General features: G+C 33.8%; 3 protein-coding genes across 6 annotated transcripts; 2 read left to right on the top strand and 1 right to left on the bottom strand.

The window, feature by feature from the left end:
* Positions 1-101: 101 nt before the first annotated feature.
* LOC109151161 lies at positions 102-730 on the top strand. The gene is made up of 2 exons (XM_019299080.1): positions 102-450; positions 546-730. The coding sequence occupies exons 1-2, from the start codon at positions 102-104 to the stop codon at positions 728-730; spliced, it is 534 nt and encodes a 177-aa protein (XP_019154625.1).
* A 7,165-nt stretch (positions 731-7,895) lies between these two features.
* On the top strand, positions 7,896-9,758 carry LOC109151087. Its single transcript, XM_019298999.1, has 2 exons — positions 7,896-8,498; positions 9,371-9,758. The coding sequence occupies exons 1-2, from the start codon at positions 8,037-8,039 to the stop codon at positions 9,638-9,640; spliced, it is 732 nt and encodes a 243-aa protein (XP_019154544.1). The 5' UTR covers positions 7,896-8,036; the 3' UTR covers positions 9,641-9,758.
* A 6,650-nt stretch (positions 9,759-16,408) lies between these two features.
* On the bottom strand, positions 16,409-18,614 carry LOC109151373 (BAG family molecular chaperone regulator 1-like). Of its 4 annotated transcripts, XM_019299367.1 has the most exons (6): positions 18,465-18,613; positions 18,340-18,424; positions 17,739-18,124; positions 17,403-17,659; positions 17,083-17,229; positions 16,409-16,999 (listed from the first exon to the last, which is right to left on the bottom strand). In XM_019299367.1, the coding sequence occupies exons 3-6, from the start codon at positions 17,944-17,946 to the stop codon at positions 16,712-16,714; spliced, it is 900 nt and encodes a 299-aa protein (XP_019154912.1). In that variant the 5' UTR covers positions 17,947-18,124; positions 18,340-18,424; positions 18,465-18,613; the 3' UTR covers positions 16,409-16,711. The 4 variants fall into 4 exon arrangements, with proteins under 4 accessions (XP_019154912.1, XP_019154909.1, XP_019154910.1 ...); XM_019299364.1 differs by having other exon boundaries at positions 18,340-18,614; XM_019299365.1 differs by having other exon boundaries at positions 17,739-18,255; positions 18,340-18,613.
* Between the last annotated feature and the right edge of the window lie 8,363 nt (positions 18,615-26,977).

Raw genomic sequence — 26,977 nt, 5'->3', positions numbered from 1 at the left:
TAAATACTTATGTAGGTAACAACATCTTTGACTGGTTTTTTTGGTGTGTTAGTAAGTTGGATGCTGATTCCTTACCAAGGTTTGTGATGGTATGTTGGGGAATGTGGTCAAGCAGAAATGAAAATGTCTGGAAAGGGGTTGCGTATAACTCGGCCATGATGGTGCAGTGGGCTCTTGATTTTCTGGAAGGGTGGCGTTGTGCGAATGAGGTTGCAGTAGTGTCTGGGGTGTCGCTGAACGTCGAGCAGTGGAGGAAACCGCAAGCTGGCAGAATTAAGTTGAATACCGATGCTTCCGTGCGGCAAGGCAAGAGCCGGATGGGGTTGGGTTGGGTACTACGTGATGACCGTGGGAGGTTCATGGCGGCGAAGAACGTGCTTGCAACTGGGAATTACTTGGTCAAGGAAGTTGAGGCCTTGTGCGTTTGGGAAGCCCTAAGTTGGCTCAAGGGTACGGGGTTAGGGGCCGTGGATGTAGAAATGAACTCACAAATTGTGTACAATGCTATTCATTCCTCGTCTTTTAATTCGGCATTTGGTTTTTAGTAGAAAATGTAAAGGATTTAGCATCCGAGATTGGGGATGTCGAATTCAATTTTGTTAAGCGATCTGCGAATTGTGCCGCCCACTATGTTGCTAGGGAGGCCTTTTCTATGTCAGGTTGCGGGGAGTGGCTGGACTCCCCTCCATCTTTTCTTGTGAACGTTCTCCATTCTGATTCAATGAATTAAGTTTTCCTTCTCAAAAAAATATATCAATGGAAAGCTCTAATTAAGATTTTCTAAAAAAAAAATAAAAATTAATTCAGAAAATGAATTAATTAAAATCGAAATTCATTGAAAAGTCAAATTGCCCATCAATTGTATTGTTAAGTTCGTAACTTCGTATACACGCGGCCTTAAACTAATGAGTAATGAGTAGGTTCGCATACACGCGTCTAGTCGCCGGAATACCAGAAGATCTGGAAACCACATGGTATAATGGACTAAATTCATAAAAATAAACCTGAAAACTTATGAGAACATTTAGATTCATAAAAATAATAATATAGGTCAGTAACACCAATTGATCAATAATTCCTTAAATATATTATTCTCTATTTGTTGTATAAATTTAAAAATAACATGCTAAAATATTTTAAACAACACATATATTAATATATTTTTTCAAGGCAAAATAACGATTTTAGTTCATTAGTTATACATAAATTGTTAACTTTTTCTTTTTAAAAAAAAAAAATCAAATTGTTGACTTAGTTCATGATGAATTATTATTCTATACAATTTTCTCCTTTAATTATGTTGAAATTTGCACAATCCATTACTTATAAATTTTGTTAATATTAACAAGTTGTTTTTATTTTCAAATTATTAAAAGATATATTTGTTATTTTGTAAAATTTTCAGAAATTCCCTCCATGAATCTTCATATATACGCTACTCTTATCGTAAAATCCTTACTAAATACTTATCTGTCTTGATTAATGAGGAATCTAAGAAAAAAAAAATAACAAGCAAGAAATTACTTATGATTGAAGATAAACATTAATTTTGCAGTTTGGCTCTCCAATTTATTTTGCTAACTGTAATTATATTAGAGAAAGGTTCTTCTTCTTTGTTTTTGTTTGTTTGTTTTTTTTTTTTTTTTTGAAACAACAAATCACTTTTTTCAATCAAATATTCAATACAAGAGGAAACTGAAGAAAGCCAACATATCGGATCAGTTTGAGAACGGACTGCCCTAGCCAACATATCAGACCAGTTTGAAAAAGGTTCTTCTAATTCCATTTACTTTTATCATAAATGTATTATGGGAAAATCGCACTTTTGGTCCCCCAATTGTTCCCCAATCTGCAATGTGGTCCCTCACTGTCAATTTCATTCAATTGGGTCCTTCAAACCTTTAAATCGTAGTCGATTTAGTCCTCCGGTCAAATTTCTCTCAAACCAGGGTTAAATCCATGGATAATTTGGTAATTTCACAACCCACTAAGATTTAATCTCACCAGCACCCGGACGACCTCGAACATGTCGAACAAGGTGGAGAAGTGGAAGACGGCCTCCCGGAACCGCGTTGTGAAGAATGGGGAGCTGTACGCGCCGTTGCCGACGCCGTGTATGAAGATGTCGGGGCAGATTTGTTTGATTAAACCTAGGACGATGTCGCGCAGGCTGTCGGGGACCACCGTCTCGTCCGACACGTTCTCCAGACGGTATAGGCAGTTCATGGCGAGAACTTCGTCCCTCCTGATCTTGAGATCTTCGAGTTTTATGGTTTCCCATCTCTTGGCTATGGCTTTGAACTCAAACGAGACGTTAAATTGCTTGCAGTATTTCTTTAACCTAGCTCCAGTGGCCTCCACTCTCTCCGCCGGCTTGAACCCCGGCTAGGGGAGATCGATTCCGGTGATCCGGAGCTTGGGGGAGCCGCCGGGGCGGTTGGAGAGGCCTTGAATCATACACGGCCATTGGTAACCGTAGAGAACTCCGAAATCGATCACGTGCAGGGCGTGTTTTCCGGCCGCCATTTTCATGATGTAATGATTCGCGTAAATATTTGAGATTTTCTTGAACGGGGGCTGGCTTTAATGTACATATGGTAAGCTTTGAGGATATTCGTCGTCGAGATGTTGTTGGAGAATTGGAGGGTGAAGATTGTCGTGCCGGCGCCGTTGAGCCGCGCCTCGAGCGCGTTGGCCAGGTAAAACGCCAGCCTCTCCATTCTGTTGCCGCGCGGAGAAGAGTGGTGTCTGAGCTTCGCCAGAAGCTCTGTCACTCCCGGCCGTCGTAGTTCGCCATAGCCTGCGCGCATTGAGTTAATAGGCCTCTCAGGTCCACCACTTCCTTATGCGGTTCTCGTTTCTTGCGGCGACGAGGAGGAAATTGGAGGACTAAATCTTAGTGGATTGTGAAATTATCAAATTATCCATGGATTTAATCCTGGTTTGAGAGAAATTTGATCGGAGGACTAAATCGACTACGATTTAAATGTTTGAAGGACTCAATTGAATGAAATTGACAGTAAGGGACCACATTGCAGATTGGAGAACAATTGAGGGACCAAAAGTGCGATTTTCCCATGTATTATATTCATTATTATTTCCTTATGAATAAACTTGTATGTTATTGATGGAGCAGAATTCTGAGATGGATTAGAAATGAAGATTCTATGGGAAACAACATTTGAATATTTACTATTAGATTTTGAAGGTAAATATTTTATTTTTAGAATAAGAAATTAATTCATTAAATTAGAAAGAAGACAATCAACAAGATAATAGGGAGAATTATCAAACCACTCTCCGCAACTTTGACATAGAAACGCCTTCTCGAGCAACAATGTATTATTTTTCACTTACATAATAATTTTTTTAAATAGTTATTTTAATATATTAATAACTAAATTATATATATATATATATATATATATATATATATAGGGATGCACTCAGGTGCGAATAAGTGTCCAGGAAGGAATATGTGAACGAATCAGCACGCGACACGTGTCCAGATCTAATAGCTTAAAAAAATGCGGTGGCATTTTTGTAAATAATTGAACATCGAAGTGTAAGTAAAATCACTTACAAGTGCACCTACTTTCACCTATAAGTGCATGTAATTTTGCCTTGTTAGCATTCACTTCCCGCAAACATTTATGCATCTGGGTGTGCTTATAACTATATGTGCAACTATTTATAACTATAGGTGCAACTACTTATAACTATAGGTGCACCTACTTACACCTATAAGTGCATGTAATTTTGCATTGTTAACATTCATTGATTTGAGTTCAGCGGGTAGTAGTACCCCTGAAAACCACCCGCAAACATTCATGCACCTAGGTGCAACTACTTATAACTATGTGTGCAACTACTTAGAACTATAGGTGCAACTACTTATAACTATAGGTGCACTTAGTATTGATGCTCAGTGTAAATTTTTACTTGCACCTATAATACATTTTACATGCACTTGTAATACATTTTACTTGCACTTTGATGTTCAATTATTTACGAAAATGCCACCGCGCTTTTTTAATAAATCAGTGTTTCTCATCCATTAGATCTGGACACGTGGACGAACAAAATCCATTCCTATTTCGCTCCTTGGCGAAGCATTCGCATGTGAGTGCGATTCTCTCTCTCTCTCTCTCTCTCTCTCTCTCTCTCTCTCTCTCTATATATATATATATATATATATATATATATATATATATATATATATATATATATATATATAGGGAAGGGATCAGGTGCATTTGTGGCTTCCCGTGCGGATGTGCGGTGGATTAATGTGCGTGAGGTTTATACTTAATGTGCGTGAGATTTGTACTCAATGTGCCTGAGATTTGTACTTAATGTGCGTCATGTTAATATGCGTGAGTTTTGTACTTAATGTGCCTGAGTATTGTGTTTAATGTGCGTGAGATTTGTGTTTAATATGCGTGAGTATTTCATAATTACGAGCTCAGAAGGAAGCAGAACAGAAACTCACGCACATTAACGCCCAAGCTTCTTGTTACTTCTTCCTTCAATTTGGCCATGGATTTAGGATTATCAGCTACCTTCAGTGCAGTTGAATGTTTATATAGATGACGCACGCACAGTAAAATTTGCACAGCAACTAAGTGTGGATTTCTGTTGTATTATTCCCATAATTGTTAACCACCATAGCCCGCTTTTGCATCATCATCATCAGGGATGGGGCAATGGCTACTGGGGATGGGGAAGAAGCTGACATCAATATTTTTTGCTGCATTTTACACATTCACACACATTAAGTACAAATCTCAGGCACATTAAGCACAACACTCACGCACATTGAGTACAAATCTCACGCACATTAATCCACCGCACATCCGCACGGGAACCTTTCACTATATATATATATATATATATATATATATATATATATATATATATATATATATATATATATATTACCGATTAAGATATGAACTCAATAAAATATCAAAAATAATAATTTACATACAATAGAATTGAAAATTATAATAAACTAATATATTCTTTTCAAAGAAACTAATATATCAAACTACTTACAATTCGGTCTATTTACAATCCTAAGTAATATCTTGTTTCTCATATTCCTCATCAGTCAAGATAGACAAGTATTTATCAAGGATTTTGCGGCAAGAGTAGTTAGTGTGTGTGTGTGTCTATATATATATATATATATATATATATATATATATATATATATATATATATATATATGTGGAGATTCATGGAGGGAATTTAGAAAAAGTTTACAAAATGACTAATATGTCCTTTAATAATTTGAAATTTTAAAATAAATTGTTAATGCTAATAAAATTTATAAGTAATGAATTGAAACTATTACTTTCAATATAATTAACGAGGAAATTTTGTATAGGGTAATAATTCATTGAATGAGTCTATATAATTTATGCATAACTAATAATAGACTAAAACCGGCATTTTTTCTTTTTCTCAATATATCATTTCAGTTAGGGCTGGGCACTTCGATTTTCGGTTTGGTTTTTTTCGGTTTCGGTTTCGATTTCGGTTTTTCAGTTTTAGAAAAGTTGAACCATTCGGTTTAACATTATAGTTCGGTTCGGCTTCGGTTCGGTTTCAATCGGTTTGGTTTCGGTTCGGAGTTAATTCGGTTCGGACTTCGGTTCGGTTGAAGACTTTACGAGAATTACGATCATCAAATTTCAACATTTCATAATTTTCTAAACATACTACCAAACAATACCTATTCACATAATCCACATCTAAAATATAAACGTTATATAACAAAATAATAATTCAAAGTTTAAACATACTACTAAATAGTAAATACTAACATCACATACTAATAGCAATCTAATTACCAAAACATCAAATACTTAGAAATTAGAATCCAAAGTTCAAAGTTCAAACATTACAAACATGAATCACGTAGTTCAAACTTCAAATCCAATGTTTAAAGAGTACAAACATGAAACATCAAATAAAAATATTCAGTTGGAATATTTTTATTGATAAGATGAATAATCATTTATCTGTATAGTTGATATTAAAAGAACAAGTGTCAATTACTATATAGTTAATTTTTGGACACAATTTGTCATTGCTAGTGCACTCGAAATATATTCCAGTACTAAAAAATAATTATAATGCACTGGAAATCAAAATTAGAATGATTGTAAAGCACATTAAATTTATAGAAAAACATGAAACTAAGGAAAATACTGAATATTGTAAATATAACTCAAGTTAGATATAATTGTGAGGTAAAGAACAATTGCGACAAACAACAAAAGTGCAATGTAGAAAACAATCTATAAAGAAATCAAATAAAAAAATTTAAGGTTCAGTACCAGAATGAGAACTGAACGGCGGAGCAAGCATCAAGGAACTTGGATTTACTTCTTTATTATTATTATTATTATTATTATTATTATTATTATTATTATTATTAATTTATTATTATTATTATTATTATTATTATTATTATTATTATTATTATTATTATTATTTATTAAAAAAAATATATAGCATTCGGTTCGGTTTGGTTTTTGTCAAACCGTTTGGTTTCGGTTCGGTTCGGTACTAAACCATTCGGGTTACAAAATTTCGAACCATTCGGTTTTCTATTACTAGTTCAGCTCGGTTCGGATCGATTCGGTTCGGTTCGGATAAACCGAATCGAAGTACCCACCCCTAATTTCAGTAATTGTGTGTCGAACTTGCAACAATGACTTTATGTACCTATAATAATGACTTTATGAACCTATAGCAATAACTTCATAAATTTGTAATAGTAACTTTATGAACCTCCAAAGATAACTTCATGAACTTGTAGTAATGATTTTATAAATCTATAATAATGACTTTATGAACATACAATGGGGATTTTATGAACCTATAATAGTGTAGTTACTAGTTAGGGATAAGCATAATTACCACAAAATCGGTGAAACTGATAGCTGAATTGACTGAAAATTTGGATTTTCAGTAGGCAATCATTAATGAATTGGCTATTAGTCGGTACGGTTATAGACATCCAAAGACCTCGGTCACCAAATAACGGATAATGTGTGTGTGTGTGTTATTTTTAGTTTAGCATAACTAGTGTAATTTGAATATTTAGATGGGTTATGACCTTTGGGCTTTCAGTAATCAATTGAAAACTAAACTTCGATTTTCATTTGCTCATATCTATATTAACAGTTGGTTTCGATTTGTTATGAAAATTAAAAAATATCTACCCCTGGTCAATTATTCAATTTTCAGTAAGTTACGTTCAGTAACGGACCGATACTCACCCCTAAGTGTAATGACTTTGAACGTGCAGTACAACAGACCGATGCTCACCCCTAAGTGTAATGACTTTGAACGTGCAGCAGTGACTGCTTGCCGTTTTTCTTAAGGTGCGGTGGGTTTGGTGGTGGCAGTGGTGATGGTGTTAAGAAATTGCATTTTTTAAAAATTTTAATAAGGTGTGGTGGTGGTGCAATGTGTTGGTGATGATAGTGGTGGAAGTGTTAATAATAATAATTTGAAAATTAGCTTGAAGAAAGATAAGAGAGAAGACAGAGACATGAAAATAAACAATCCAAAAAATGTTTTCTGATTAAAAATTTAGAAAAATACTTTTTGTCAAATTAAACATTTTTTCGTTGACCAAAATAAATATTTTCTTTGAATATCCAAACACAAAAAATTAAAAAATGGCTACAAAAAATTCCCTAACTCATTTTTCGAATTTCCAAACTTAGCTACCCGGCCTAAATTTATGTCAAAGTGGCTACAATATAATTGTTGGAGAGGGATCATATGACAAAAGATAAAGAAGACAAAGAATGGCCATCCACAAGATAAGATATTTTTTCTCCTAGTCCATGATAAGCTAAGGTCCCCTCATTTGTGGACACAAAACAATTAAGCCTCACACCACACTCTCCACATTTTCTCCATAGCCTCAAACTTTTATTATAATTTTTTTTTCCTTTTCCCATCTCAGAAAGGCAGAGATCTTCAACCTTAAATAAAATAGGTACTAGAAAATGGGTTGTCAAGCATACTTCCCTAATCCCCAACTCTCATGCAGGCTTCCAAAATATATACCCAATTACTATCTATCTCCACTTCCCAGACTTCATCGTCCATTGAAAACCTGCAGATTATTCCACCCAATTTCTTCAACTACGACAGCCACTGAATCTCCGGTTCCGACCGCCGATGATGTGGTGTACGACGTTGAGTTCAGGACCCTGGGAGCCTGCAAGCTTGGGATTTCTAGATACCCGGATTTCGAGTACAATGCTGAAGGTGGGAGGGGGAGTGGAAAAGGCATAAAGAATGGAGAAGACGATGAAATCTCAGTTGATTTCGAGTTGAAAAGCGTGTACATTCCGCCGTTGACCACCGCCACCACCAAGTTCTTGGGGCTGCCGTTGCCGCCGCTGTTGAAAATTGACATCGTACCGGAGCTCTTCACAGGCACCATCAACCAAGAATCAGGCAAGGTAACATATTATATATGCAGGAATAATTAAGGGGGAATAATGTCATTTTTTTTCCCTATGCTTATAGTGATTTTTCCAATAAATTATTCACATTAGTGTCTCAGTTATTTTAAAAATGACGATTTTTCTTCCTTTTTATTAAAGAGACATTTTTATCCTTAAAATACGGACAAATCAAGTATTTTATTTATTTTCCTTCTCCAACAAATTATTAATTGTATATGTGAATCAGAATAAATACAAAAAGAACTGTACTATTTGCAAATATTATAATTATAATTTTAACCTAATAATAACAAAGACTTAAACACAAATAATAATTCATTAATGCTAAATTTAGCATTAATGAATTATTTTTGTTAGGTTTAATTTTGTTAACCAAGTGGCTTGTGGTACACGGAGTGTTCCTTTATGTGGTAGGTCTAGGGTTCGAGCCTCGGTGTAAGCATAGATTGTATATGTGAGTATTTCTTTTCTTTTTAAAAAAAAGTCTTAATTCTGTTATTAGCATTCACTTAAAATTATAATTATAATATTTACAAATGGTGTTTACTATTTTTCGCATTAATTCCTACGTATAAGCAATAATTTTGTTGGTGATAAAGAAAAATAAATTAAATACTTATTTCGCCCTTATTTTAAGGGTAGAAATGTTCATTTTAACATAAAAGAAAGAAATCAACACTTTTAAAATAATTGAAAGAACTAATGTGGATATATGAATAATTCGGAAAAAAAAGTATCATAAGCATATAATTGTGGGAAAAAATGTCATTTTTCGAATGATTAAATGTTGAGTTATAATTCTTACCCTAAGCTTGTTCAATTCATTTTTTTAAAAAGAAAAAAATTGTTTTTTTTTTTGAGTTTAGATTGATCTTGAGTTCCGGGCGAAGTTCTGGTTTTCAATCGGGAGTGTGTACAGAGCGCCGCCATTGGTAGTTGAAACAGTTCTTACATCGGAGGAATCGAAGGGAAAGATGAAGAAAGGAAGAGGTGAGAGGCTGAAGAATAATAATTGCAGACTGGTTGGGGTGGCAACAGTCCAACCAATTGATGATGTTTTCTTGAATTCTTTCCTTAGCCTCCCAAGTGAATGTCTTGCTGATTTGAATGCTTCCATTTCATTGTCCCCAACCTAGACATTTTTAGGAATTTCATCCTATGTACTATACCCTAGCCTGCAATCTAACTACAAATTAAAGTGAACTTCATAAACATAAATATTATACCCCTATTGCACTTTAATTACTTGTCTTATTCACAATTTATTAATCAAATTAACTCTTCACCTACTCCATTGTCAAGAGTCCCGAACTTGAATACTGATTGTGAAGTAGGTAAAAAGTCCTTCTCTCAGTAATAAATGCGATATTTATAGAGATGGAGAGGAGGCAGGCTCCGGGCCCTCGGCATGGCGGGCACGTGGTGCCAATGCACATGACCAGGTCGGGGCGGAAGGGATCCTAAGCATGTGTCATGATATCCCTGACGAGACAAGACTATGCCGCAAGAAGCTCACCAGGTCTGTTCGACCTCCGGAGGTCGGTTCACCAATTAGCCTTCAAGCGACCTATGGGCTTGCCCACAAGGGAGGTCGAGTGAGACAAAAGGTCGGGAGGTTATGCGAGACGGTCAGGTCGGGTCGTATCCCTTAGGCGTCGAAAACCCATGACCGATCATCTGACCTACGGTCGGGGAATAATCCCTATCAGTTACAGTTTGTTTTATTGGTAGAATTAGTTCAAGCTATACATGTAAACTTTTTCATATAGTTATTTTATGGGGTTAAATGTTTAAATAAGTGGTAGACCTAGTTTTGTAATTCATTGAATTGAACCTCGTAATTATAAAAATCGCGGGTGGATCTTGATTGAAAAAGTTTTTGGGCGTGGCTTCGCAGATTAGGAGGTTTTATCCAACTGAGTTATCAAATTCAGATGTGTACTTATTTAGGTGCTTCATTTATTGCTTTATATTGTGTTACATATCTACATTACATATATTGTATTCAGGGGATGTATATTATTTTTGTACTGAGTGTACATTATATTGTATAATGTACACTTAGTACAAAAATAATGTACATTTAATATATTAAAAATGTACTTTTTGTTATGGTTCACATAATACTGTGTGGACCATGGGCCACAGAATAATTTGCCCTACTTGTATCGCAAATTATGTCCTGAAAACGTGTTCACCATGAATGGTGAACACGGGCCCAAACGACATCGTTTTTACGAAAATAAAAATAAAAATTAGTTAATGTGCTCTTAACGGCGCCGTTTTTTCATATTATGAATTTTATATTTATTAAATTATAAATATTCTGTTATGAGATTATGAATTTACTGTAAATTCATAATTTCATAACAGAAAATTCATAATCGTATAAAATAAAATTCATAATCGCATAAAAGAAAAACATTTATTAAATTATGAATTTTCTGTTATGAGATTATGAACTTACTATAAATTCATAATCTCATAAAAGAAAATTCATAATTTCATAACTACACATTCATAAATTCATGACTGCACATTCATAATTTATGAATGTTGAAGAAGCTTGCACGAACAGGAAGTGAAACTGCAAAATGTGAAAATGAAGAAAAAAAGTCGCGCGATTAATTAAGAAGAAAAAGAAAAAAGAAAGAAAAAAAAAATCAACGGTGCACCGTTACTGTTGGGACCGTGTTCACCATGGATGGTGAACACGGTTCCATGGCATAAAGATTGAAGAGGACAATTTATATCGTGCACCATGACACACATAGCAATGTACATCCAGGCACAAAACGCGCGCGCTTCATGCTGATGTCATACTGACGTCACTCCGTCCATCCGAACAGACCAAATTTCATTATGTGTATTCAATTAAAAATTTATGTGTATTGTGTTATGAGTTCATGTGTATTCAGTTAAGAGTTTGGGCTTGTTTGGTTATCAGCGGTTAGCGGTAGCGGATCGTATTAACGGTTATCAAATAGCGGATTGTATTACGAGTTTGACCATCGAATTGTACTAGCGGTTTGTAAAAAAACGTTTGGTAAAATTAGTTGTTTAGATTAGCGGTTAATATGTAAAATGACCAAAAGGTAATAATAATAAAAAAAAAAATTGATGTAATAATAATAATAATAATAATAATAATAATAATAATAATAATAATAATAATAATAATAATAATAATAATAATAATAAATAAATAAATAAATAAATAAATAAATAAATAAAATTACTAAAAAAAAAAAAACTAAAATTGATGTGGGATCGAAATGTGAAGGAAATGGAGGCGTTGAGCTCCCCATTAAAAAGGGAGCTCAACGCCCCTTATTCATTCCGGCCCATCCGATGTCCCACATCGGATGGGTAGGAAAAAAGAAACCTCAGGCTTCTTTATTTAGAAGCCTGAGGCTTCTGTTAAAATTATTAAACAAAAAATAAAGTAAAAAAAGAAAAAGAAAAAAGAATTAAGGGTGTTTTGGGCAAAAGCCCAAAACGCCATTCTGAAACGCTGCACATAGCAGCGTTTCAGATTTTGGCAGTTTGGAGCAAATCCGTTGCTCCAAACCGCCATTTACCAAACATAGTTTTCAACGTTTTGACATGGTCAAAACATTGAAAACGGCGAATCCGTCAATAACCAAACAAGGCCTTTATGTGTATTATATGTTAACCAAATTCCATTATGTGTATTCAGTTAAAAGTTTAATGTGTATTGTGTAATGAGTTTATGTGTATTCAGTAAGAGTTTATGTGTATTATGTTAACCAAACCCCATTATGTGTATTCAGTTAAAAGTTTATGTGTATTATGTATTATTATGTAGATTATGTGTATTCTATTATGAGTTTATGTGTATTCTGTTATGAGTTTATGTGCATTCGAAATAGATGATTTTTTTTAACAACTTAACTAAACGATGTTGTTTTGAGAGGCGCGGGGCGCACGGTATAACGATTGCTCAAAGAGGCGACAATTGTTGTTGTTTTTTTTTTTTTTTTTTTTTATGGAAACCATATTAGAACAAAATAAGTTGCAGTGTTTAAAAATTAAATTGGGATTGAATTGATAAGATTGGCATAGTGGAGGATTAGGTTTGTTTCGGAAGGAAGAGATGAATGTAAATATTCTGGGATTGAACAAGAAAACGTTGTAAAATTTTGATACTACTACACTCGGATTTTTTGGTGTCACTACACTCGGATTTATTACTATCTAAAAAATTCAACATTAAATGGGTAAAATAAAAAAAAATTGACGTCATATGTCTTTTTGCTACTTTGTCAACATTTTTTTTTTTTTTTTGAAACCAAAGAATAAAAAATTCATTAAAAACTCAAAAACTCAGCAATACAAACATGCGGGATAAAAATCACAAATCCAAAACAGACAAAAAACCAGTTGTCATAATTGTTAATAGTACATGAACATGTTATAACCGAGTATATAGTATATTATAATTGGCACAATCGGCACCAAAGAAAAATTCTATAAAATATTATTTTTATTATAATTACCCATATATAATATATCTATATTTTTATATATTAAAATTAGTTCTTTAAATGTGGGTCAATTTCTTATTGATTGATCAAAAATTATTTCAACCCCATTTTAATTTCTTGACTGGATATAATTAATAATTATATTTAGATTTATTATTATTACAGAGTATTAGTTATGTGCATAATCTAAAATATAATATTGTCTAATCCTTAAAATCCTATTTAAAACGGGATTATGATTTGGATTTGTCCTAAACTGTCCTTAACTAGGAGATTAGAAGTAGTCATTCAACAATTCTTCTGTATAAATAGCCTCATTAATCAACTCCACTAAAGGAAAAGAAAAAATAATAATAAAAAAAAGCCAGAGATCATCATATCAGAGTTACGTTGTGGTCATGGCTTCTTGCAGTGCTAATAAACTACCTAATGGCTATGGTGATGAATATGAGTGGAAGAGAAGCCTGCCTCCCGGACATGATTTTTATCCCACTGATCAAGAACTCATTACCAAATATCTCAAATACAGGGCTCAAAATCTGAAAATTCACCCAGGAATCATTAACGATCTTGATATTTACGACCATCATCCTAAAGAACTTGAAGGTATAGTAGTTTGTAACGCTAATTAATTTAGGGGTGTTTGGTTCGCACATGAGAATCGGAATCAGAATTAATATCAAATACTTGGTAATGGTAATGGGTTTTGATAAAAGTATTTTGCATGTTTGATGGTAGAGTGGAATATGCATGAATGATTATCAATATTGCTGTTTGATTATGTATGAGGAAGAATAATAGAATGAAACCTTTATTTTATTAGAGAATGAATTTTTCAATTAAGAGGTAATCAAAACTCATAGTAGTGTTTTCAAAACCTGTCAACCAAACAATAACAATGACTTTGATACTCATTCCTGATATGTGTATGTATATGCAGGTGCTTATGGTTTGAATGAATGGAATGGGCGAATGTATTTCTTTACGGCGTTCAAGAGGAAGACTAAAGAGGGAAAGAGAGGCGACAGAGTGGTGGGCGGTGGGAAGGGTTTCTGGAAAGCCTCTCAGGCACGAGAAAAGGTGAAAGACGGCGGGGGAGTAGTGATCGGCACCAAACAATCCTTGGTGTTTCACGATGGTAAAGGCAGCAAAACTTCTTGGCTCATGTCAGAGTTTCGATATCCTGAAAATTTCAATCATCTCCCACTTTATAATCAGGTACTCAAATCTTCTCATCTACTTTAAATTTATTTGAAGTGTTAAATATTTAATATTAGGGTTGTCAATGTACCCCAAACATGTATGTAAGCCTGTAAGGTAATCAGGATTGCGGTCAGATGCGAACCAGCCTTAAACGTGCAAACTACGAACTATTGAAGAATTATTGCAACGCTACTATTCTTTAAGAAATATATATTTAATTTCATTGCTAAATATTTTTGTTTTAACCTGAAAATTATTTTACCATGTGCAGACAGAACATGAGTTGGCACTTTGTGTTATCTATTATCACGGAGAGAGGAAGAACATAGGCAACAATCAAGAATCTAAGAGCAATAACACAAATCCTATGAAAAATCTCCAAAGCTCTCATCTCATTCCAACTCCTTGTTCAAACCCTAACTTCACTACAACTTCAACCTTGCAAAATCCCAATCACCCACCATATCCAACCCTAAACCCTAACTTTAATGCAACTTTTGCCATGCAAAGTCCCAATCACTTACCATCACCAGTCCAAAACTCTAACTTCAATGCAACTTCATCTCTATATCCAACCCAAAACCCTAACTTTAGTGCAACTTTTACCATGCAAAACCCCAATCGCCCACCATCACCAACCCAAAACCCTAACTTCATTGCAACTACTTCATCTATGCAAAACCCCAATCACTCACTATCTTCATCTCAAAACTCTACCTTCGTTGCAACTTCATCCCAGCAAAACTTCCATCACTCACAACCTTCAACCCAAAACCTTAACTCCATTGCAACTTCAACAACCCAACAAAACCCAAATCTTCCACAATGTTCGTTAGCCCAAAACTCTGTCCTGCCAGATGCTTGGAATGAATTCTTTCCTTTACTCACTGCTGAGGAGATCGACCCTGCATATTTCAACAATGACGGCAATGAAGGCGTTTTCCAATTTCGTTTTCTATTATACGATTCAGACGACAAGGACAAGTCTTCTTAGAAGAGTAACATATTTCTTTTTCTTCTTCCAGGTTTATGTTGTATCAATCTGAAGGTAGAAGTGAAATGAGACGGGAGTTTCATTGCGTCTGAATTCTGCTGTTGCGATTAGAATTTATGTGTATTTATATCTATCATGCATGTTACTTCAAATTTATAATGTATATATATGCATGATTCAAACGAGTTTGGTCCATGAAAGACAAATGCGTTACTTTAAGTGTTGTATTATATGTATTTCATTTTACTTAATATCTTGCTCTATTATATTTTTCACAATGCAAAATTTAATATATTTCTTTTTCTTATTATTTCACTAATTAAGTTGAGCATGGACCTTCTCTTAACTTAGGCAATCAATATATATATATATATATATATATATATATATATATATATATATATATATATATATATATCATTTACTCTAATTAAAATGATACTTAGATTATGCACCACATTACTATATGAACCATGGTCCACACGGTAAAATTTGCCCTTTTTGTAGGCCCTACTCCTCCACACTCCTACTTATTCACTTTTCTATAATTAATAATTTAATTATATGTTTTCAAAATTTTTCTTTTTTTAATTATATAATTATAATTTCAAAATTTTGATTTCAAATAACATAATAAATTAATTTTTAAATAATAGAATAAATATAATTTCATAAACTAATCAAAATATAATTTCATAAATTAATATTCCTCTTTGAAATCATCTATGAAACAAATTAACATTTAAAATAGAATACACAATTTTAAATACTAGATATACCAACTCTTCTCTCCCTGTTCCTCCTCTTCTTTCTCCTCTATTTTGTATATGCATTGGAGATTCCCTTGAAGTTAGTAGCTTATACTAATACTGTACAAGTTTCTTAGTAATTTCCTTAGCTTAAAAGTTGGATTGAAAAAGGTTTCCTTCATCCACTAGAGTCTCAACAAAAGGGGGCTAAAAGGGCTTCGAACTTGCAATTAAATCATAACTACATATAATGAAAAGCTATCAATAGTGGTTAAACAAAATCCAATTTTAATCACTTTAATCATATCTTTCCTTCAATCATTAGTTGTTCAATCACCAAAAAATCCACATTTTCATGTTCCCTTATGTCACTTTGTGCCCAAAATAGGAAGCAAATGAATAAACAACATTATAATTATTCATCAAGAAATATAAAAGACACAAAAGGAGGATTAATGCAATCTTCCAAAATACTTATATTCTTCATTGAAGATTATGATAACCATATCCTAGTAATATCCAAGTATCAATGTACACATGACTGAATATGTATCAATTAACCTACAGAAAACAGAGATAAATACCATTGAAGGGAGCATCTTACAACGTGTGGTAACCCCGTTTATTTCTCACGTGTCTATACCAAAAACTGTAAATACAGAAAAGAATGGAGAATCGAAATCAAACCAACTTGAAGAAGAAATGCAAGCCACGGCATATCCACACAATGGCACAGATTCTTGGTCATACTACTTAAGAAAGCAAGTCCCAGCTGACTCTCGGGTGGGCTGAACCCGAGGTGCTCGTGACTGTTGAAAAGGGGTCCAACAAAGGAGCCGGGGCAGGATCAAAGGTTTCCCATTGTGTAGTTATCACAACAGGCCCCGAGGCCGAGTGCCTCGAGGGCTCTACCTGGTGTTTTGGCGTTAGTACAGGTGAATCCCCCCTAGCTATTGGAGTGTGATTACCATTGCTAGTTGGCACCGAGTTTTTGAGTTTCAACACATCTAGAGTCTCGACATACTTTTGCACCCTCGCCACCTAAAGTCAAATACAATAGCCAAATCAAATCGAGTACTTGATCATCAAATCTCTATGTAGCAAACTAAGAACACACTACACACCTGTGTTTTCCTTTGCACTTTAACATCCCCTTCAGCAACAATACCATCCAATTTAACCAGTTGAGTCATCAATGACTCGATCACATTAATAACACTCCTCTCTGCAACTTTCCCACCTCTCGAAATCACAGATTCTAGTGCAGAAACCTATTTAATCTCATCAATTCAATAAATTGGTTTCCACAATACATAAGCCTATGATCTAGAATAAACTAAAATCAGTTCATATACAAAACAATAAGAAATTAAGAACCCACCATTGTAATATGAACAATTATGGCAAGCATAGTATAAGATTTGTAGATTAGATTGATTATTACCTGACCAGCTAGCCTGTCAACCTCCAAGCTAATTTCTGATATGGCTTTTGCAGCCTTCTCCATCTTAGCATTTTTTCTCATCTCAACATATCTTTTCTCCTTGCTAATAGGGTCCTCAATTAGCACAATCTTGGACTTATCCTTCACCCCTGAAATGTCAAGAAAGGCTTTCGAGTCCCTCTCTTTGTCCTTGAACAAAAGCTTCTGATCTTCATGGTGCATCCCAGTTGGCCCTGTCAGCATCTTTTTCAACTCCCCTGCAAATCCAATTCTTCAAATAAATACCATAAAATTGGAGACACTATAAAATTGAAGGAAATGGAAAAACAAACTTACCGAAAGTGGCCTGGGAGCTGATACTGATTTCATGGTAGATAGACCCGTACTTGACCCGGACCCGGATATTAGGAGGAGGGGGTAGGTTTTCCGAATCTGGACTCCGTTTCTGCACCAGCATTCCCCCCGGCCTCATCTCCCACTCGTTCGCACTTCCGCCGCCGTTCGCCGCCGCCGGAGAGGTGGTTTTAGTCTTCATTCTCAACATCCTGGAGGCGCGAAAAAAAAAACACAAAAACTCAAATTCTGGCGGTGAAAATTGGTGGCCTTGTAGACGACGGCTCAGATCAGAGCATTGACTTCTGCTCCGGAGAATCTAGGGTACGTGTCCACCACTCATACGCAGATGCACGGAACGAAGGCAGAGATAATAGATACAATCATATCAGTTAAACCAAACCGATAAAACCGGATCAGACCCAGCTCTGAAACTGAGAAACTACACGAGTCCAAACCGCTATCTTGTATCTTCTCCCCTCGTGTAGAGAGAGAGAGAGAGAGAAACGGAGTTTCCAACCTTTTCGCAATAATAGCAGCAATAAATAACACTCAATTAAAGCAAAATAAAAAAAAAAAAAAAAAAAAAAAAAGTAAACAAAACCTTAAACTTCCGGCCGGCGGGAAGTGTCAACGGCCGCCGGAAATGGCGGCGGAAACCGACACAGAAAAGCTTGGATCTTGTTGGAGATGATGAAGAGGAATTCAGAGATGTAGCAAAACAATGGAAAAGGTTTCGGGGAATTAAATGTCAACGGTGATCGAGGAGAGTGAAGAATATATGAAGATAATTTGGAGTAAAAGAATATGCTTATGGTGGTTCTTCACTTCTTCTTCGGGAGAACTGAAGCGCGTAGTATATGAATATGACGGTAGAAATATAGCATAAAATCTTTATAAATATATAAACAAATGGGTACACAGCAAACAGAAACAAGGACTCTCAAAAAAAAAAAAAAAAAAAGCAAACAGAAACAAGGAGAACAAAATCTTGTCCCCTCTTTTCTACGTACAAAATAAAAAGAGTTAATTCCACCGGAAATCTCTTGTCTTTTGATATAATAATTTCAAATTTAGTTTTAAATTATCATTTTTACACTTTAACATCTCAATTATTATTTTTTAGATACTTTTCTTTTCATAATTTTTTCTATTTTTAACATAGTTATAAAAATTGCGCCTAGACGCTACCGGACCGCGTCGAGAAACACCATAATCGGCCTATAATTCCTATTAATATTGGAGGACGTTTGGCTCATAATTTTACTATAATAAAGTAAGTCATAAACATATTTCATGCATAACTTTTATTGAATTCAGAAATAGAATTCCAATGTCATTAAATTTTTGTAAAAAAAATAAATAATAATAAATAAAGAAAAACTTCCGTTTTGGTCAGGCCATGAGGTGTAATTCCCATTCACACTGGGCCGACTCAAATAAGGAACCAATATGGCGAGCACATTGACCCTTAATTGGACCGGTCCGGTGCGAACGGATATTAGTCTTAGTATGGTACGGGCTTAAATGCATATCATACAGTTAGAGTATGCTCAAGATACCTCGTGGTCTATCAAAAAGAAAAAAAAAAACTTCCGTTTAACATTTAATTCATTATCAAAGAAGAATTTATTAATTTGATATATTTACATATGTATTTACTAGTATTTGCCCTGTGTGATGCACGGACAAAAATTTATAGGTATTGTTCTAGTGTTATGATACTAAGAAAAATTAGTTTTATTAAAAATGTAAGTCTAAGTCAGGCACCTTATGCTCATATGACATGTAGTGATATCTCCCATGTGGGAGGTCATGATATCGAGCCCTAGTGGAGACGTTGTTGACTTTGTGTGCTTGGTTGAGAAAGTATGTTTGAATATATACAATAATGTAATATAGTTAGTTTGTTGTTACTTGTTAATTATTTGAATTTGAAATAACTAATTTAATTACATAAATAAAATAAGAAGCAATATTTGTCAAAAATTTAAAAAGATTATTTATGTAAGAACTATGTTTATTTTATATCTAATTTCTCCTTTTTATATATGTGGAGTCAAATTAATTATAATTGAGGTTTAAATGAATATATATATATATATATATATATATACACACACACACACACAAATTATATTAAATATAAAATTTACCGTTGATGGGGAATATACTCCGGGTTCAGGCTCCTCATACGCTCCGTGCTCCTATTTGGGTTGGGTCAAACGATTTGGGTCAAAGTCAACGGGTCAAGGTCAAACCCGACTTGGTTTGACCTATATTAAGGGCACTTGACCCTCCATTTTTGGGGGTTCCTCCTCTTCCACCCTACACACTCTCTCTCTAAGTGTATTAGTATCTAAACACTCTCCCCTCTATCTACAAACATACAATTAGAAATAAAAGAGGATCTCTTTAGCTATTTTCTTATTGTCTACTCTATGTTATTCATACATACATCATGGTTCATACATCCGTCTTAGATATACAGGGATTAACCATATCAACCGTAAACACAATAAATGTATTCATATTGCTAATCTTATTTTGATGGGAAAAATTTTTCCTTACTTTATTTTGCTTTAATATATATAGAGATAGAGATAGAGATATAGAGATGTTACATTAATAATGGAGCTAATATTTTACCTTAGAGTTATTAAAATAAAACTTGACTTGTCAAAATTTGTTGATTTTTTTTTTTGTCTTTTTGTTTAATTTTAATAATAATTTCAATTTCAATTAACTACAAAAGAGAAACCTGATTATTAGATATTTGGTTCTAGTTTCAATTATCACATTTGAACCAAATTTTTGTTAGTTTAGTATTAATATATAAAATATGTAACATTTATTACTCAAATGTATATGTTGGTTTTATTGACCACCGAGGTAGTCCAACATAACCCCTTTAATAAATATAATATGAAAGATTTGAGAGTAAAAAAAGAAATACAATAATTTTTACGTGGAGATTGAAAGGTGAAAATCATGTACCTTCTTGGGCGGTGTCAAGCTCAAATTTCACTCTGTTTTAGTAGTTTAGTACATGTACAATAGGGTGCTCTCTAGAGAGATGTGGGATGAGAGGGTTTCGATCCCCCCCCCCCCCCTTCTTTGTGACTGACTAAGGCTTTTATAGGGAGAAATACAAGACCCGAAAATTTGAGATCTATATGGTAATACTGCATTTATGGTGAGGTAGGGTAATTAATGAGATTTAGAAAGTGATTTTAGGAAGAAAAAAAAGGATAATTTAGGTTGACTTTGATTGTTCTTCTATAATTGCATGATTGTCATATAATTCTTTCCTTTACTGTCGCGTTTGACCCCAGTAGTCCATGTTTTCCTTCCTTTAATAATGATTTCAATTTCAATTTACTACAAAACAGAAACCTTATGATTATTAGATATTTGATTCTAGTTTCAATTATCACATTTTAACCAATTTTTTGTTAATTTGTTAGTATTAGTATATAAAATATGTAACATTTATTACTCAAATGTATCCTAACTACCAAAACACCCATATGGCTACCTAATCCTATATGCTCTTTGTACATATGGTGTTTGAGATGTGGGAGGATGACGATTTTGGTCCTCTTATTTAACTTTTTTTTTTTTTTTTCGTGTATGCAACATTTGTTTAAAAGTCCTCTAAACTCTATCATCAAACATTTTGAAACTTGATTCAAAAAAGTAGTCTAAATCATTTGAATATTCCTTGCTTCACAAAAGTTTTATTGTGTAACTGGTGACCCTAGTTTATTCTTTATTGATTGAGTGGTAGTAAAAATATTTTAAGAAAATATAAAAATTATTAGTTTAAAAGATATATCTAGTTTATAAATTACCCATGTATTACCCTAATTTGCTAATAGAAAAAGTGTTTTTTTTTTCTTTTCTAAAATCTTAACAATTGTTGAACCATGGATTTTATCATTATTATTATTTATAAATATATTGTGTTAAATTTATTCTTTAATTTTATAAATATTGAACTATAAAGACCTAGCTTTTCTTAAAATTAAAGAAAAATAATTGAGTTGAATACAAAATATAACAATATCTCCAAGGTATTTGGATCCTTGAACAATACATTTATTACAAGAAATAGTGCAAATAAATAAATAAATAATTAAATATATATTTGCATGTTTTATTAGATTTTTCTAAAATGATGTTGTTTTCTTTTCTTTTCTTTCTTTCTTTCTTCTTTTGTTATTTTTCTCTTTTCTAGAATAATGTTATTTTTTCTAAATGATACATACTATTTTTCTCCAAAATGATGCAATGAAAATTCAACGTATTTATAAAATCATCACTACATTTTTCATTTAAATATAGATATCATTTGTCTACTATGTTTGTGATGAATAATAATCAAAATTTATTTGTATTATATTCTCACGTGAGACATTATTCTTATACACGAGTGTGTATGTTTATTGGTAGAAAAAAATATAAACTTTTGTGAGTTGTGATAATTCAATTATGATTAAAGTTGTTAATTTACTACGGATCGGAGTATTAAATTGGACACATCGATTCAATTTTAATTAATTTTTAACTTGACATAAATAAAATCTTATACAACTTGAATCGATTTAAATTTTATAAAACTGATCAGGAGAAAAGTTGTTTGAAAAGTGTGTTGAGGCGCCATGAGCAGTCGGATAGGAAGCATAGTTGACTGACTAGGCAAGGCAATATGTCGGTAGGCGATATGACCGACTTCTTAGGGAGGTAATAAGGAAAGAAGATCAGTTGAACTTAAGGAAATGAATCAATTATATTTGGAAGGAGGATCCCAAATGCATTTATGACAATGAGAACTTGCCTAGTTTAGGCGCTAGCATTCTAGTATAAATAGACCCTTGTATACCTTGGAAAGAGGTTGAGTTTTCACACGCTTAAAAGCAATAAAGAGTATTTATTTTCTGGTGGTGTTGGCCCGCCATTTGATTACCCCAATGGTCAATAAAACCAACATCTGTAATTCCGTATAAGACTTTGCTAAACTACAAGCAAATTTTTGTGCTTTTACAACTTAATATTTTATATTTTTATTATAAAAATCTTATTCCACCCCTTAGAGCATCCATATCAATAGATTTTAGGAGATTTTGGGTACAGTAAAAATCATGTGTGGAACAAATGTGGAGTGGAGTTTTTTTGGATTTTTTTTCTCCTTGAAGGAGAGGTTCTTGGTTGGGGACCACTGATTGAGAAGAAAAAACAAAGCAATCATCTGCAATCGTGTGATGCAGACGCAGTTGCCAGCTGGCGCGTCTGCTGTACCTTTGTTTTCCTGCGTCAGATTTCTTTTTTTTTTTTCTTTTTGCTTTTTCCTTATTTTCTCTCCCTCCTCTCTCTCCTAATTGGCTTCTTAAATATTGTGCAAAAAACATGTTGACAAATAAGGTCGAATAAACACAATAATAATCTTACGAAAAGGATTATTATTTTTCTAGAAAATTATGGGAATTTCTGGGATAAACAACCACAGGGAAGAAAGGGATTGTTGGGTAGGTTTTTAGTACGAGTTGAGTTGCACTCTCTCCTTAAAATCTTATTTGCTGCCTTCCAAATGTGCTAGGAGGTTTGACATTCAAACTGATAATAAATAAGTCATTGTATTACCTGAGATTCAAAATTAATTCCGTCCAGAACGGTCGCTACCCAAGAGGTTAACCATTCGATGGAACCCTGAGTTGAGTAGCTTTTTAGTACGAGTCGAGTTGCACTCTCTCCTTAAAACCTTATTTGCTGCCTCCCAAAGGTGCTAGGAGGTTTGACATTCAAACTGATGATAAATCAGTCATTGTAACAGCTGACCATGTCGTTATCCAAGAGGATAAATCAGCCATTTTAGTACGAGGGTCATTTTAATACGAGTTGAGTTGCATTCCCTCCTTAAAACCTTATTTGCTGCCTCCCAAATGTGCTAAGAGGTTTTTGCTGCCTCCCAAATGTGCTAGGAGGTTTGACATTCAAACTGATAATAAATCAGTCATTGTAACAGCTGACCATGTCGCTACCCAAGAGGATAAATCAAACTACTAATAAATCAGTCATTGTAACAGCTAACCATGTCGCTACCAAGAGGATAAATCAAACTAATAATAAATCAATCATTGTAACAGCTGGCCATGTCGCTACCCAAGAGGATAAATCAGTAACAGCTGACCACTACATGAGATTCAAAATTAATTCTGTCCAGAACGTTCGCTACCCAAGAGGTTAACCATTTGATCGAACCCGAGTTGACCAAATGGGCAAGGGAAACCAAATTTTTGGATGACATTCATGCCCGCAAGTGCCGACGTACACGAGTCAAGCCTTTTTAGGTTCATTTTGGGATTTGATTTGCACCCCCTGCGCACGAGAGATAGCCTTTATGCTATACAATTCAATAAATCTTAGAAAGACTCTTATATAAATAGTGGTGCAAACTCACTTCCTAAACCAATATGTGACAAAGGCTACTTTAAAGCCTTTTTTTTTTTTTTTTTTTTTTAACTCAAATGAGTCTACTTTGAGAATCAATTTTTCATTCACCCATTATCCGTTTTGAGCGTACAATATATCAATCTCTTCGTCTCACTACGAAAAATCCGAATCCACATTAATCCGACCTAAATTGAAAATAGACCCCACTAGGCCACTAATATTTATACCACAAAATAGCCACTTATTATGACATTTTCAAACTATTTTTTCAACAAAACAAACTAGTGTGGATGCTCTAATATCATTCTGTACTTTCACTTTTTTGGTAATTGTTTAAAATATTTTATATTCGTTAGCTATATGTGTATTAATTAGTCCTATTATTAGTTAATTAGATAAAAATATGTTATAAGAAAAACTCATATACAGATATACCCCGTAGCAGGGGCGGAGCCAAGATTGAATAGTGCGGGGGGCAACTATGGTTGAAATACTAAATCAAATACATTGATATCTAGTTAACATATTTCAAAATAATTATTACATTACAAATTTAATAAAGTTTAGAATAAATAATTTATAATTGAATCTATATTAAATTATTTTGTAATATGCTTTTCAATGCACATTGCTTTGTACGGTTGAAAAAATGAAAACATTCACGCATGTTTTAAAAATACCATTGATTATTCTTGAAAACTACCATCTTCACAACATAACATAATAGCAATTGTTTTCTTAAATACATATACTACACAATTTTTACATTATTATGCATGTTAAATTAAGTACAACATTTATCACATAACCACAAATTTACATAATTAACCAAACAAATGCACCTTCATATCTATTATTTAGAATAAAACAAAATCACTATTTAAAATAAACAATAGAATATGAAACAAAAATTAACCAAACATGTAGTTAGACAAAAATAGAAATTAACTTGAAAAATATGCATAGATTTTAATGACAAATTATCTTGTTATAACGTATATACCGCATATATGTATGGTTCTAGAGAGAAAAACTAGTAAGTAGGTTAAATGAGATTTAATTTGAATGTGAGTCAACAATATAGTGAATACATAATTTGGTATTGGAGCAAACGGGAGTTGTTGAGAAGATGAAGAAGTTTATAACTTAACTTGTAGGATTAATTTATGTGGGAGTGGGGCCAAATATTTTGAAGAGGAACAACTAAATTTTAATATTCTATATAATATTTTTTTAAAAAATTTAATATTTAAAAAAAAATTGGAGGAGAGGGGGGCCAAGCCCCCCCTTGACATACCTCTGCCTTCGCCCCTGCTCCGTAGTAAGCATATACAAAAATAAATTAATATAATGTAATAATAATAATAATAATAATAATAATAATAATAATACATAAATAAAAGTCAGAAATTTAAAAAGTTATTTTTGTCATCAAAATTATTAGTGTGTAGTTGACTAGTCGATTTGGTTCCTCGCTATCACACAGACAAATCAAATGTCATCACTTATTAATCAGGTCATTGTTGTACATAAAAATAGAGTAATTAAACAGTGCCACATCACCATTGCCTTGGCACCGAATTTATTGCCACCGACACTTTTGGAGCATCCGATCAAGCTCACGGATTGACGTGGCATTTTCTAAACCGTCTACAGAAAGCCTTGACAAGGCGGAGTAAAGGATCTGGCGCGGAGCGTATCTCAATAGAGACTTTACAACCCATTTTGATGTGATTAAACAACGGCTTCTCATTCCTCAGTTGTTTTGTCAGTCATGGTTTTTATTTTTATTTTATTGATACATTACGATTTTCAATTTACACCAAACTAATAAATTTTCAGAATTTATACTCTAAAAATGAGCTGTTGGAACTTGGAAGAGATAAATCGCGAATCGCCTCGCTATTCCTCAAGTTCCCACCGCTTTGTTAGTCATGTTTTTACTACACTACAGGGCGTTTGGTTCACTGTAATTCAGTTATAGTTGAATTGTAATTCAATGGATACTTCAATTACGTTGTTTGGTTGGAGGGAATTGCAATTTTCTCATTTTGTTGAATTGCAATTCATGGGGTACCCCATGAATTGCAATTCAATGAATTTGAGAAAAGAAAAATAGATGAAATGACACTACTACTCTTGGATGTTATTACTATTATTATTATTACACAAGTGTGTTTTAGTCTTTATACCACTTCTTTCCTTCTCAACTCCAATAATTCTATTTCTCCCTACCAAATAACGTAATTCGAATTCCTACTTTATTCACACCTTATTCTTTTCCCACCGAATTATAATTCATTTCTCCTCTAATTCCTTCCTTCCAACTAAACGCTCCGTATATGTCTTTAATTTCTTTTTTACAGAAAATGATATTGATGGGTCTCAAAGGCAGGACCCAATTTAAACTGTGGTTGGTGGGCTTGGCTAAAGGTGAGCTCATTTAGAAAAGTAGATATGACCTTTTTTTGGAAAGAGGGACAAAAGAATCGTTTGGCAACACTAAATGAAGCAAAATTCGATAAAATGCAAATAGGGTGGGACGATGCACTAAGCTCGTGGGGCGTTGACCGGTGCCCCCAACCCTGGCTCTAGCTCTTGGTTCACTAGGGGTGGCATACCTCGGGCAATTGAAGTGGAATCCAGCGGATCGGCACCGGGCGAGACCGTATGACTGAGAGCCTGAGAGGGGCGAACATCAGAGGCTTGAGGGGGGACCTATGGAGGGGGCAGTGGTGTGTGCGAATGGTGAGGGTGGGGGAATGGGGGGCAGCGAGGATGGTTGGCAA

Source organism: Ipomoea nil, unplaced genomic scaffold (genome assembly GCF_001879475.1).
Source record: "Ipomoea nil cultivar Tokyo-kokei standard unplaced genomic scaffold, Asagao_1.1 scaffold2283, whole genome shotgun sequence".
NCBI lineage: Eukaryota > Viridiplantae > Streptophyta > Magnoliopsida > Solanales > Convolvulaceae > Ipomoea > Ipomoea nil.
Note: the sequence above shows the minus strand (reverse complement) of the source record. Positions and strands in the feature narration are given on the sequence as shown.

Coding starts and splice junctions, on each gene's coding strand:
- LOC109151161 (XM_019299080.1), top strand. CDS start 102: ATGTGGTCAAGCAGAAATGAAAATGTCTGGAAAGGGGTTGCGTATAAC. Junction 451..545: donor AGCCCTAAGTTGGCTCAAGG/GTACGGGGTTAG, acceptor TTTGGTTTTTAG/TAGAAAATGTAAAGGATTTA.
- LOC109151087 (XM_019298999.1), top strand. CDS start 8,037: ATGGGTTGTCAAGCATACTTCCCTAATCCCCAACTCTCATGCAGGCTT. Junction 8,499..9,370: donor TCAACCAAGAATCAGGCAAG/GTAACATATTAT, acceptor TTTTGAGTTTAG/ATTGATCTTGAGTTCCGGGC.
- LOC109151373 (XM_019299364.1), bottom strand. CDS start 17,946: ATGTTGAGAATGAAGACTAAAACCACCTCTCCGGCGGCGGCGAACGGC. Junction 17,660..17,738: donor CAGCTCCCAGGCCACTTTCG/GTAAGTTTGTTT, acceptor TTGGATTTGCAG/GGGAGTTGAAAAAGATGCTG. Junction 17,230..17,402: donor TTGACAGGCTAGCTGGTCAG/GTAATAATCAAT, acceptor GAGATTAAATAG/GTTTCTGCACTAGAATCTGT.